This window comes from Gavia stellata, chromosome 14 (assembly GCF_030936135.1).
Source record: "Gavia stellata isolate bGavSte3 chromosome 14, bGavSte3.hap2, whole genome shotgun sequence".
NCBI lineage: Eukaryota > Metazoa > Chordata > Aves > Gaviiformes > Gaviidae > Gavia > Gavia stellata.
Window position 1 is genome coordinate 7,498,139 of NC_082607.1, and position 14,489 is coordinate 7,512,627.

The 14,489-nt window shown below is 52.3% G+C and overlaps 1 protein-coding gene across 2 annotated transcripts in view; it reads right to left on the reverse strand.

Annotated features, from left to right (window-relative positions):
• Positions 1-14,489, reverse strand: part of PCDH19 (protocadherin 19) — a 55,719-nt gene that overhangs the window by 25,407 nt on the left and 15,823 nt on the right. For both annotated transcript variants that reach the window (XM_059824314.1, XM_059824313.1), the window contains exon 3: positions 2,193-2,251. In XM_059824314.1, coding sequence (XP_059680297.1) covers positions 2,193-2,251 — 59 coding nt within the window. The remainder of the gene's footprint in view (positions 1-2,192; positions 2,252-14,489) is intronic.

A 14,489-nucleotide genomic window follows, 5' to 3' on the forward strand; every position in this document is an offset into this window, starting at 1 on the left:
ATCGCAGGGGATCCATCCGCACCCATCGCAGGGGATCCATCCACACCCATCACGGGGGATCCATCCGCACCCATCGCAGGGGATCCACCCGCACCCATCGCAGGGGATCCACCCGCACCCACAGCACCAAACTTTTGCGGTGGCTGATTTGGTGTGAGGGACTGGTGGAAGACGCGGCCTGTGCTTCAAAGCCCCAAAAAGCTGGAGATTTTCATTACTTTGAAAAGCCCTTTTGCGTCTCCACGGAAACCAAGCAGACCACCTACCATCTGATGCTTTGCAAAAGCACGCGAGGGGGGAGCTCCGAAATACATATAAATTGGTAAACCTTCAAACATTAGCTTTTAAATAAAGATGTCCCTGTTGAAGCCACTGACTTTGATTCCAGGCAACATCAAAGAATTTTAAGTTAAGAAAGCACTACAAATCTACAATTCATTTGTGTGCGCGTAGATGAGCGAGAGAGGCAGGCAGACAACACAGGAAAAGTACAAATAGACTAATTAAAGTGCTGGATTCGAGGAGATTCACTCACCAAACAGAGAAGAGCTACAACATCTTCCTAAAGGCAAAGGATGAAAATGATGCCACAGTACGTTACAGAAAATATTTTTTGTTCTTAGATGTCTGCACAGTGTTCCCGGCACCCGTTGTACTTAAGATACAAGACAAAGGTAGAAAGCGAGGGGAAATGCTGTCCTACACGGAGCTGCTGTTCATAATGTGCAGGCAACCCGTGTTACAGCGCATTTATCTTCCCCGCAGTGAACCAGACCGTAATGCAGCAGCCACACGACATGTTTCCACGGCTGACACTTCTCTAAAGGATGGGCAGGTCTCGGGGAATCGGCAGCAGCAGCATTTCCCAAACAATACAGCCTCGGAGTAAGCCCTGCTGCGGCAGGCAGGAGCGCTGCTTGCCTTTATCTTAGGTGCGAACAAGGAAAGATTAATAGATTCAGGTTTTTTTCAGGTTGCCTGCAGACTCTCTGGCGAGGAGCGGCGTGGCGCAGGCAAACCATCTCTCTCGCAACCACATTAGCATCATTAAACATCATGAGCCACGCTGGCAAATACACCTGCCCTTCGCTTGCTGAACCCAAGCCGCTTAAACAACGCGCTTGCAGCTCCCTTACTGCTTACATTTTTAAGATGTAAACAAATGGGATCTCAGCCAGGCAGATAATTGGATTTTTTTACTGCTCTGATCAGATCTCAACAGTTCAGGGCCGGCTCCTGCTCTCCATTATCCCCCTGATACCGCGATGGCTTCTGCAGAGCCCCCAGGTACAACCCCGCCGGGCACGGGCACGGGCACAGCCCCGGCTTGCCCACCGCACACCCCGGCCGGTCCCTGGGGAGAAGAGGGGAGGTGGGCGAAGAGCTGCCGGCCACCTCCTGCACCCGCATCCTGCACGGGGAGACGGCCCCCCAGCCCTGCGCCTCCTGATGAGTATTGATTGTGCTGTGTCAGTGCCTCTCCCTGCCTCGGAAAGAGCCGGGGAGGCAGAGGCGAGCCTGGCCGCCCGCCCCACGGCGGGATGCTCACCTCTAGTTTAATACAACCCGGCGGGGTTCAACCCGATAACCCCGGCGTCAACCTCCCCGAGACAATCCTTTGCCCCGGCTAAGCTCTGAGGCAGCATTTTATCCAAAGGGTTAAATTCCCCCAAGAGTCATTGCCCGGTTGCAACTGAGCCGATGATTCCCCTTTTACCCATGGAAGAAAAAAGCCCAGCGAAGTGCTGTTTTGCCTCAGTATTCAAACTCAAACAGTGAGCGAGCGTGTATCCAACCCAATTACCTGCCCCCAAACGAGATTTTTTTTTTTCTTCTCCCCGCCTCACATGGCAGGCAGATCTCACCATCCAAATCTATCGTTTTATTCCTGTGCATTCAAATAGAATAAACTCTATGAATTTGAAAGTTGTCAGGGTAACAGCACCCCACCTAACTTGCTGCAACTTCCCGGTGCGAAGAGCCGAAGAGAAGAAAAAGAGAGTGGCCTTTATTGTAAACCAAGAGCAATGGGACTTAATAGGAAGTAAATACTGTTTTTAAAATCAAATGATTACTCTTGAAACGTTTTGCCTGTTAAAAAAAGCAAGTCGTATATAACGCAGTAAGGAAGAACATAAAATAATCAGGATTTGGCTGGGCAAACCCAAGTGCTTTCAAGCGAGCCTACGTACCTTTTTATTAAATGAGCTCTGCTGTTCACGTAGTTGGAATCGAAGGAGTAGTTTTCAGTCTGGAAGGAGGAAAAGAAAAGGGAGATGGTTACAACTCTGAATGTTCCACGACTGGGAACAGCCGGGTTTGCAGGACCACCAGCAAACCCCCCAGGAGGGAAGGAGCATCCCGGCACGGGACAGACCCCAGCGAGTGGGACGGAGCGAGCACGGAAAACTCCAGTCCCTGACGGTCTTTCCACCAGCTACCACCAAAAAAAAAGGCTGGCTGGTGACCACAGAACAATTTGCAGAGAAGAAACAATGTGACTACACTCTGTTACAAAACTAATTGCTTTTAATTCCCTGATGGACTCCGTTCTGTGTGTGTCAATTTGACTGAAAGTTCAAAAGGTATTTTTCTTATTAGTGTATAATTAACATGTTAAAATATTTATTGCATAGATATGTAAATGCCAGCAAGGTAATCCCCTGCCAGAGAACTTAATGCGGGCACTTTTTCTTTGTTTTACATCATTTCATTTGCAGAGACAGTGGGCTCTGTTATTAATAAAAAAGCAAACAATGGGTGACACGCTTAAAAGTTGGAGGGGAGTGAAAGTGGGGGAGAAATTCAATGCGTTTGTCATCTGCAAACAAAACCCACTAACTCGCTTTGCACTTGAAGCACCGTCTTTTAACCTCAGATTACAAAGCCCTGGATTTCTGGTGCTTGCAGCAGGTGGGGAACCAAAAAAAAAGCAACCAGAAGGTGTGGAAGAGAGCAGGGTGTTACCACCCAGGAGGCCGGGGTGGGTGCCGTGGGGTGGGACGTGGAGGGTGCTGCGTGGTGGGACGTGGTGGGAGATGCACAGTGGTATGTGGTGGGAGATGCACGGTGGTACGTGGTGGGAGCTGTGCGGTGGTACGTGGTGGGAGATGCACGGTGGTACGTGGTGGGAGCTGTGCGGTGGTACGTGGTGGGAGATGCATGGTAGGATGTGGCGGGAGATGCATGGCGAGTCACAGGAGAAGCCACATGGTGGGACATGGTGGGATCTGCACGGCCTGGCTGGGATCCTTCCTGGGCTTCGGGTACCCTGGAGGATGCAGATCTCTTTGCACATCAGGCACCCCAGTCCGTCTGTCCACCCAAAGCCCCCCCAGAGCTGCAGGGCACCCACCTGGGCTCCCACCAGCAGCACCCCTGGCCCGGGGGATGCTCCTTGCCCCCACCAGGCACCCTGGGCAGCAGAAGGGGAAGACGCCGCTCCGTCCCCCTTCCTCTGGGCCGACAGCAGTGTCTCCCCAGAACGGGAGCGGGGACGGACAGCCACCCGCCCCAGCAGCCCCGTCCTGCCTCCTCTCTGCCGCAGCTCCTCCTCGCCCCGGCCCCGCGGCCGCTCTCCTTCCCAAAGAGCCGCTCTGGGATACTATGGCCTGTTTTTATGGCAATTATGAACATGGTAAAAATAAATGCATGCATCTTTAATGTCTCAATAAATAAAGGAAAGCAGAGTCTGCTGCTAACGTAATCACAACGGCAGGATGCAGGGAGCGGGGCTGCTGCAGCAGAGCCGAATGTGAAATCCAATCGTACCCTGGCAGAGGTTACTCTGCTCTGCCAAGATAATAAAGCAAAGGCAGCGTTGGTTAAGTGTGACCTTTTCTGAAATACAGCACAATATCTAATTTACCAAACAGGAGCCTCCCAGAGAGAAACATGTAAGGAGCTGTGAGCCGGGGGAGTTGGCCTAGCACTCAGCACAGCTCGGTTATTACTTTCACATAGTAATTACTGTTGGAGAGTCACGCAGGAGATTTACTGCACAAACTACTGGTCCCTGCAGTTCCTGCATCCTCGGTCCTGCCGGACAACTTGATGGTTAGAGCTCGGGAGCAAATGGACACGCGTATTTTTAAAATAGGGGACGCCCAAGACTTTAAAGGCCACAGAAAATGCCTGGTCCTGTGTTTATCCATCAATCCTGACGCTGCCACCCCAGGGGGAGGGATGCCACCCCACAGCATGCCCCCACCCCAGCAGCCCCGCAGGGCAGGCAGGAGGTCCCAGCCCTGCAAACGGGCTCTGAGGGTGGCCGAACGATGGACGGCAGGAGGGATGGGAGCCAGTTTCGGAGCAATCCCTGCTCTCGGCGGAGAGCCCCCTCCATCACCCTGCGCTGGCGAATGTGGGAACAGCTCCAGCCATCCCGGAGCCTCAGCGGGCTCCGTCTCTGCCTCCCCAGCCCCGCCGCCGTGCCCAGCAGCAGCGTGAGACCCCCTGCACCCACCACTACCTCCATCAGCTTCATCCCTGCGTGCACACCTCAGCCCTGGGAAAACCGGGAGAGGAATGGGCGGGTGGGAGGACCCAGAGAGCAAATTTCAATCTATACACATACATCACAGAGCTTTAAAATGCTCAGAGCACTGAGACCACACAGCCCAGGCTTCAGGGGCCAAGGGATACCCAGGGCCATCCGCAGGGAACACTCGACCGGTGTCACCGAAACGCCACCGCAGGCTGAGGAAACGCCGCACGTGCTGCCATCACGTGTCCTGCCACAGCCTAGATACAGACCTCGTGCTAAATCCCCCTCTGACCAACATCACCGGGAGCTTTGCTATTGATTTCTGACCCAAAAAAAGACCAAATCCTGGCCCAACTGAAATCATCCACTGACAAGCAAATTCCCCTTGATTCACATTTGATGTAGTGTGCAGACTCCCTGGTCCCTGTGTTCCCCGGGCTCGGGATGCCCTGCACCGTGTTGCTAATGAAGACACAACCCCCAAGTCCACACGCAAGCGAGAGGGTTCCCGCGGGGTCGGTCACAGCATCCGTTCCCAGGCTTCGAATCCCAAAAGCAGCATGACTAACGCTAATTACTTCCAGATTTTGGACAAGACAAGGAGTGACCCGGCCACAAGGATGGGAAATGTGCTTCCCCGGGCTGGGGGTCTGCACCTTCAGCGAGAGCTGCCTGCCCTGCCCGCACCGGCACGACGGTGGGCTGCCTGCCCTGCCCGCACCGGCACGCTCCCACCAGCGCACAAGGCAGCCCAGCAGTTTACGAGACCTGTCCTCAGCCGTGGGATTATCTGTCAAGGTTATCTCCGTGCAGGCTAGGGGAGCAAAACAGGAAAATAAAAAAGAAATGAGATTTTTCATGGAGAAGGGCTGCTTTACAGCTTGCATTATTCAATCGAAGTTCACTTGATTTAATTCTAGTTCATCCTGCGAAGTGCAATCACTTACAAACAGGCAAAATGATGGGGAAGGAGAGCGTCTCCAACATGTCAACATTTTAATTGGGAAAGGATCCACTCCCTCTCTTAATGAGGCCCAAAGAACAAAGTCGAAGCACAAAAAAGAGGGAAAAGGTAAGGCTGGCTGGTGCCGATGAAAGTATGCTCTTCATAAAGTGCATCATCGAGAGGCCAGCCCTCAGCTTCTTCATTATTTTGGCAAAAGCAAACATACTGTTACTTCCCATCGCTCCCGTAGAAATCGAAGGGAAGCCCAGCCTCGAGCCCAGCCTCTCCTTTCCATGTCCAAAGGCGGGTACGGCAAGGACCTCTTATCTCCTGCTCATCGTAACACGAATATCGAATGCTCAGGCTTGTCAGGATCAGACCCTCAGCCTCTGTGCTATGAAGAAACAATACGTTCAAGACGTCGGGAAGCGCTGAATAACACCTAGCGTAAAGTCTGTGGTCTCAGCCTGCATTTCTCTTAGAGGAGAGAAACCCTGCTGTCCTCCGGGCTCGGGATTCGCTTTCCAGATGCAAGCATGTTGGTGTCAATGCCATCAAAGAGAGAGCCCTGGCTCGGCACGCAGCTTACCAGTGCCTAATTTGAAAAATGCTTTTAACTGCTGCCTTAGCAACACAAATATAAATATAACAACAGACACACTCAGAATCGAGCAATCAGCAGGGAAATTTTAAACTTTTTTTTCTTCCCCTCCCAGCAGTTGCTTTCAGTTGAGGACTGCCAATTCCATTAAATTAAAAAAAAAGACGTACAAACGTCAGTACAATTCTTCTTGACCTGGACATTGCGGGGGGGTGACTTCCCCATTAGCAAAAGGTCCGTTAGCAACAGGGCGCTGCTCTAATGACTGCTCACTCTCTGCCTTAGAAACAGAAATAAACCCCGGAGGATCCAAAGGCGGTTTAAGGGGAATTAATGCAAGTGCCAGCGGAAAGGTCAGCGGGCTGCGGCGACTCGGGGCACGACCACCGCTGTGGACTGATGGAGAAATAGAGGATGCTGGCTGGGGTGGGTCCCCAGGGTGGGGGGAACGTGTCCTGGGCCATGCCAGGAGGCTCGGATCAGTGCGGCCGTGTCCCTGCCAGCCTGCCCGCCTCGGGGCAGATGCCCAGGATCCGGTTCTTTCTCACTCTTTTCAGCTATTTCAAATGTGCCGTTTTTTCAAACCAAATTCCGTGGAGGTGAAAATCCAGCTTTCCCCACTGTGTCTGGATCCAGGCTCTTGATGGGGTTTGGCTCCTCGGTCTGCACATCAGCCCCCCAGCAAAGTCCATGGTTGTTCGAAGCTGGACTCGTCTCTCCTGACCCGAAGTGACAGGTATCCATCCGTCCCTCCACCAGCCTCCGCCTCGGAAGACGACTCTAAAGCATCTCAACGTGGGGGTTTTTGCCTGTCTCACTTCAGGGTGAAAACATTTCTATCTTTCTACAAATTATTGTAAACCTGCTGCAACCTCCTGCCAAAGCATGTAGGGACCCTTCACAAAAACAGCTTCGTAAAAATGACACATTTAGCGCCACTTTTTCAGGGTTATCCCTTGAGCCTTTTTTTTTCCCCCCTACGTGCCTTGTTAATACAGCTTGCACGTCACCCTTTATTATTAAAAAACAAAGCGGACCTTTCTCCGAGGCTGCAATGTGCATCTCTCCTCTTGGGTTTCAGAAAATCCTCCCAAAACATGCAACGGCTCCTCATCCTCTGCATCAAGCTGCACGTCTTCACCAGGAGCACCGGTCTCCTGCCCTTCCCTCCATGCTGCAGGCATCGTCGGGGAGCACAGAAATAGCAAATTGTTCCCAAAAATCCACTGGGCCTCCCCAGTGGGAAGGGCAGGGCTTGTAAGACCACTTCTCCTGGTCCTCCTGTATCCTTGGTCCTGTTCTCCATGGACCACTCAATCACAGGCTCCAGCATCTGCAATAAAACTGGCTGCCTGTTAGGAGATCTCGCCAGCACTTAATTCTTACGGTTTGAACTATATTGCGGGTGATATAGAACTCATGCAGATTACATAAAAACACTCCAGCTGCACTTGGGAAACCGGGAAAATTTCAAAGTAGGGACCAGGTCAAATGAAGTACGCATTAGCAATGAGGGAAAGTCATTATCGTTTAGCAAGCTGCTTATTTACCCCACAGGAAATAAATAAGCGGTCTGAGACTCCTTCCCGCCGGGAGCAGGCGCAGTACAAAACCCCACCGAACACCGAAATCTAGCCCCACGGCCCCGAGAGGAACAGCCGGGCTTGTCCTGACGCTCTCGTGCCCAGCAAGGCGGCTGGTCTCTCTCCGCACACCGGCAGGAGACTCATCAGATCCAGCTCCGGGCTGGGAGTGGATCACAAGGGACGTCAGGAAAGATTTTCCCCCATCGTGTGTGAGGCCACGTAATTAGCCTCTGCGCTACCGGCTGCTGACGAGGACGCCGCTGCCTCGGAGCATCGGTCAGAGGCCAGGACCGGTGGCTGGAGACCAGCCTGGATGAGCACCGCGGTGCCTGACCCACTTGAGGAGCTCTGCTCCTCCTTCCCCGCGCTCACCACCGGCTCCGCTCAGGCGCTGACGGCATCTGCAACGTCTGCAAGCGCGGGCGAGGGTGCTGAGCACCGCGGCCACAGCCTGGGAAGATGTAGCAGAAGACAGACCCGTATTTCCCGGTTTCTCACTTTCCAGCGTCGGCACCTCCTGGCATGGTGGGTATGAGAGACACAAGAGCAGCACCAGCCCAAGGCTTTGGGTTCAACCCCCATGCAAACTCTCCCCAACGAGCTACTGTGCGTCCACCTTGGGGGAAAGTCAGCAAATGCTGATGGACACGGTGGGGCGAGCGACGCCTGTGTCACCCCAAGGAGCCCACCACCCTCTCCTCCAACAGCCGAGGTGTGCTGTGGCGTGGAGACCCCCGCGGGGTCAGGGCCTTTGGAAAGGACCCGGCTGGGCACCGGTCCCCGTCAGCAGCTCCAGCCCGCTCCACGGGCGCTGGAGCATGAGCCGGGGCAGAGGGATGCACCTCTGCTGTGTCAACAGCCCTAGGCAAGACGGAAGGAAAAATGTGAAGCCATTCATTCGGCTCTTATTAAGGAGCATTTAAGAGGCAGTCACCTGGAGGAGTTCAATAAAGGTTCAAAGGATCTGACCTCTGGCATCTCCCTTTGCAGCATTTCCCTATACGCCAGCTTACTGCTAAAGCCTGTAATACAGGAGATTGCAAACTGAAAACTAGCAACATAGCGTCTCTGAAAAAGTAAGTGCATTTAGCATCTGATATTGATGTTTTATAATTAGATGTAATACAGCAGATCATTTTCCTGCCCTTGATCAATGAAACCAGGGTTGGTTTTGGGGTTGGGCTTTTTTGCAGACACTCTGATTGCTGCCTAAACCAAATGGAGCGGTGCCTCGCTCGGTTCAGCAGGAACGAGCAGAGACGAGGATGTGCAAACACAGCATCCATTTAGATTTACGATCCCCAAAATATAAACAGAATATTTATTTCTGACCTTTTAAGCACTAATTCCAAATTTAATGAGGCACAGTGAACATTCCTCAGAGCCAGACTCCATGGCTGCTTAACACCACCAACCTCCTAATTATTACTGCAGCTTAAATAAAGGGCATTTGGTTCTGATGGACATTATTAAATACCGAAGGAACTGAGTCCAGCCTCCATTTTCTCTTGATGAAATAAAAAGCATTGCAGAGAAATTGCTGGGAGAGTTCATCCTTTAGCATCACCCCGTTCATCAGAATGAGCAGAAGTATCAAACCAGATTGCATTACGGCGCAGGCATGCCCACTAATCCACGCTGAACTCCTGTCCCCTCCCCAAATAAATACAGGCTTTGTCATTTTTTTGTCTGAAAATGGATCGGAGGCAGGAGGAAAGGAGCTGCTGTGATGTGATTTTGAAAAAGGGGATAGGATTAGAAACCCAGATTGAATCCCGAGAGCGGCAACACACAATGAAGCCATAATTACACTCCTGAAAGCCACAAATAGTGTCACCCGGTTGGATTTGTCAACATATCAGAAATCTACAGAATGGTTATGAAGAGCAAAAACGCAATAATAAAAAACTTGCCTTACATTCAGCTGGCACCTATAACCCGAAAGCTCTTTGGTGGCCGTGGCACAGGGGTCCCTCCAGCAGCACTGCCGGGGCAGGCAGCAGCTTGGCACCACCTCCCCAAAATTGATCGAAAAGCAAAATACTGACCCAAAAGGGGGTATGGTTTCTAGGGGAGAGCATACAGAGGCCTTCCCCGGACTGTGAGCAGCCAGGAGGCTGGCGATGCCACGGCAGCTGCCCAGTGCCCGCCCCGGGGCTGGGGCAGGAGGGATTTTGGGGCAGCGGCGGCAATGCCTCCCTCCCATGTGCCCACCGATGGGCACAGGGCCGAGCTCGCCAGCCCCCCAGGGCACAGCCTTCTGCATGGGGGGGCTGCCTCGGTACGCCGAGGAAAATTCCCTGCAGGGATATAATAGCCAATAAACCTGATAAGAGGGTTTTTTCCCCATCACCTATGCCTGGGACTTTCAGATGTGTAATGGATCCGTGCATGCAGCTTCCAGCGTGGACTACACCTCTCCCCAAATAGTGCGAGAAACAATCTGGATCTAATCAGCAGCCCCAGGGTAATGGGGCATGACTTACAGATTTGTTAAAAAACCTTTCAGAAAAGTCCTTTCCCTGCCTCCTGCCATTAGGAATAAAAACAAATATAACAGAGGAACCTTTTGTAAATGTTCCCATTGCTAGGGCTAAATAAAACTCCTTGTCATTCACCTTCTGGAGCGGCAGGTCAGACCGATGCGTTTTGTAGGGAACAGGAGAAATCACAGTTTTGTCACTGCAAAAAAAAAGAAAGAAAAAGAAAAAGAAAAAACAAAAATCATTGCAGATGAGTTAAAAATAGGAAAGGCGTGAGATGCCGCCGCCAGCTCGGCACGTCGGAGTGATGGGATGCCCGGGCGGCCACCCCGACGGCTGCATCCCTGAGCGTGCACGAGCCCTGGGGCAGGCGGGGGGCACTGGGGCACGCCGAAACGGGGCTGGGCACTAAAACGGGCAGCTGGGCTCAGCTGGTGCCCGGCCGCCACGCGGGCACCTCGCTCCGCTTCTGCATCCCGGAGGAGATGGGGACACGCCTGAGGCACCCCAGGGCGGGGAGTGAGGGGGCTCCCGGCAGCAGCCGGAGGATTTCCCTGCTTTGTGGCTCAGTAGGGAGAAATTCGGACTGGGCTACCAAGACCGGTGCCGTGGCAGGCGGCAGCCCCGGGAGCAGCCGGGGAGGGCAGGACGGGCGCACGAGGATCTCAGCTTTGCCCCGTGTTTCAGTGCGAGCCCCATTTCTCCTGATTTTTGGGCAAGCAGCAAGCGCTTCCCGTATCACCTACACACCCCACAGAGGTTTTCATCCTACGGCTTCACCGGAGGCCTGATCCAGTCCCACGGGTGCCCTCGGCACGTGGCCACGCGCGTCCACCCCCAGCTCTGGAGTGAAACCTCCACACCAGCAGCTCCCGCCTGGCTTCAGCTAAAATCCCCCGGCAATGGCGGATGACGAAACGGAAGCGAACACTGCCCCATGTGCTCATCGTGTTATCATTTACATTGTTTATCTGTAATTGCACGGGAAGGCTTGCAATCAGGATCGCCTCAGCCAGCTCCACTCTAAGCCTCAAGGGAATTTTGCTAACAACAAAATTATTTATCAAAACCAGTTTTCCCCTGTTTTAATTTTTTTCCCTACTTGGCCAGGAAAACACAGCTCTCCAGCCCACAAAACTACCCTGCAGCCATGAGACTGACTGCAAACCTGAGCAAGACCGGCCTTCCTCCCTGCTGCCATCGCTGTCCTCAGCGGCCGCGGCACCACGTGCAGAGCTCGGGTAGGGAGCGGGATGTGAAGCCCGGCTCGGCTCGGCTCAGCTCCCCTCGAAACCCGCTGCCCCCCAAAGTGCCACACTGGCTCCGGCATCCTTGGGGACACACCAGCACCCTCCGAAGAGCCCTTCCTCCCCGCTGAGCCGTGCTGCCAGGTTGGGGACACCGGGCAACGGAGGAATTTAGCCCAACAGGAGCCTGTTTTCTCCCAGAATAAACTGTAGGGAAATAAATGATAATAAAGCGCTCGCCAGGTTAGGGGATCTCTGCTCCGGCGCTAACTGGATGCCCCTCTCCATCCCCACTCTGCCCGCTCCCCGGCCCGACAGCCACCCCACATTATGAACAGCCTGGTAAACACAGCCCCTTGGTTATTACAAAGATGCCAAACCTTACTACTTCTTGTTCCTTCCAGTTAATGTACCATAGCCAAGGATGAATTGCTATTACAAGGAACTAAAAATAAAAATGTTTCAGAGGCCGTAATTGGCTTGTCTTGTTGGGCTTTTTAAGGAGCCAAAGTACCAGTTCCAGGCTATTAGCCCTAAGGTTGTAGGAGAATGGTGTAAAATATTTCTTCATTAAAACCCTACCTTCTCCATAGAGGTGTTTTGCTTGAGGGTTTTTCTTCCCCCCTTTCCTTCTTCTTTTTTTTTTTTATTCTTTTCTTTTTAAAAGATGTGTGTTATCAAATAAGCTTTAGTTAAAAGAGGGCTTCCAAAGCCCAGAGGTGATATAAATAGACAGGGCTCGGTGCAGCTGGAGAACCAGCCAGAGCCTTCACTCATCTATTCAGGTCATTTTTCTACAAAACTTACGTAATATTCCTCAGTCGCATCTGTAATCTTGGGCCATTTTTAATAATCAGCTCCAAATCTCGCACTCCTCGGGGAGACGGTGCTCCGTGCCGGCAAGCACCCAGCCCACCGGCATGGGACGGGGACCGCCACCAGCGCAGGCTGCAAACCCCCTACGAGGGTGCCCAGGGTGCTCCCTGGGATGGGGACTACGGGGTTTTTCTTCCTTTTGAGGGTCTTCGGTGCTACTTGGTTATTAAGAGCTTTAGTTACCACCATTACTCAGTATCGGCACCAACATGACAAAAGCAAAACCATTGATTCAGCAAAACCCTTCTTTTGAAAGAAGCAGATGCTCTGCTGAGCAAGGACTCGGCAGCTTGGCACCAGCCATCTTCATGAGGATGGTGATGATGCACCAGCAAAACAACGATAATTTATGGACACAACTTTAAAATTGGCTTTAAGTCCTGCCGCCTGCGGAGCCTGCTCCGACCGATGGGAACACCTCGGGGCTGCCCTCGCCACCCGCACGGAGCCGGGCACGGCAGAGAGCCCTCTGCGACAACGGCTCGGAGCGGCATGGCATTAAAATAAATAACAATAATATCAATAATGATGATGACCAATCTCTAGATAACACTGCACAGCAGGGGAAGCTCAGCAGAAAAATTACAACAGAGCCTTTTACTCCCTGCTTTTGCGCAAGGAGAAGGATGACACGTTGCTCTGTGAAACGATCACCCAACGGGTATTTACTACTTTGATTTCGTGATTGGAAGGTTTCTGCTAGAAGACGACTATTTCTGTTAGGTACAATTGCTATTTTTTGATAGTGTCTAGGCAATACCTTGTTAAAAAGGCCAAAACAACAGTTATTAATTACCCTAATTAACCCAATTCATAAGACACATTTGTGTGGCTGTCATGACAACTGCTTTGACTAACTTGCCAAGAATAGCTTAGCTGTCCATTCAAATAAATCCCTGATAATTACTAGTCTAGTTTACTGGGCTTCTGTGATAATAATAATTAGTGCTACTGTACAAAAGGTCGCGCTAAACAGTTTATGAATGATGCATTTCGCATGGTGATTACATGAGTCACGCAGCATCCAGCAAACGGACGCAGCCACGTTTCCAACGTGGTGAGATGCGATTAGATGGGAGCCTGTGGCTGCTCTGCCTGTGGACAGCACAGCAGGCTGAGAGGGAGAAGTCATGAAGGCCGGAGGAGAAATCACCAAGGAGAAGTTGGGTGAAGCTGTGATGGCCACCGACCCACCTCCTCAACAGCTGGGGTGTCCATCCGTTCGTCCAGCCAGCCACCACAAGCCTGGAGATGGTACTGTATTTCTAATGAAGGCACTGGTAGACACCGAAAAGCTTCCAAGCCTGACCTGTCACGTGTTGGTATCTCACCTCACCACCTCATTTGTCTTCTTGTCAATGACAGACAATCATGGGTCACCTCTCTGGTTTTGGCATACTTCCTCATTATTAGGTTTCAGGATCAACAACAAAAGGGGGGCCAGGTCACCAAACGCAACGTGAGCCGGGGTGGGCAGCTCCAGCCCTCTCTGTCTCCATCTCTGCAGGAAGAAACCCTCCAACCTGTGGTTTGGGTCTCCCCATGACCAGCTGCAGCTCCAGCACATCCCACGGGTGCTGGCTCTCCTGCGGGCAGCAGGCATCGCTCAGCCCAGCATCGCTGCTCCTGAGGCTGCTGCGGGCATGAGAAGCCAGGAATACCTCCCCCAGCACCTTCCTGCGGTCCTGACGTGGCTATGCTTTCATTCACCTTCACCACGGGAAATCCTGGCCTGTCAAATGCCATTTTTCCTTTGCTGAGGTTTGTAGGTGAAAACTGATCCACGGGATTCCCTCTGGCCACACCTATACAGAGGCGATGGGGGACGGGACTGCAATGGCCCGCTGCCAACGCTGCAAAATCCTGCAAAACCCAGGGCAGACAGGGCAGCGGGGCAGGGACGGAGGCAGCACGCTCACATTTAATACAGAGGACAGCTGTCAGCTCCATGGAAATCTATGAAATCACCCCATTTAGAATAAATTCTGATTAAATACCGCATATGGTCCTTATTGTCCATCCCTTGTTACCTATCACAAGAGGCATCTGCACGTAAACAGGGTCTTAATCTGCAAATATTTGTCTGCTGCAGCACTCTCCTCCCTCACCCCCACCTGAACTTGCAATTATTCTTATTGATTGACTTTAAGAGAGCACCATGCACATGCCTCGAGCTGCCACGCACCAAGCAAACAAGGGAGCAACGCCGGGCTCCGCTGTAATCATTACCAGGACGAGCAATTGCCCTGTCACACATGGCAGGT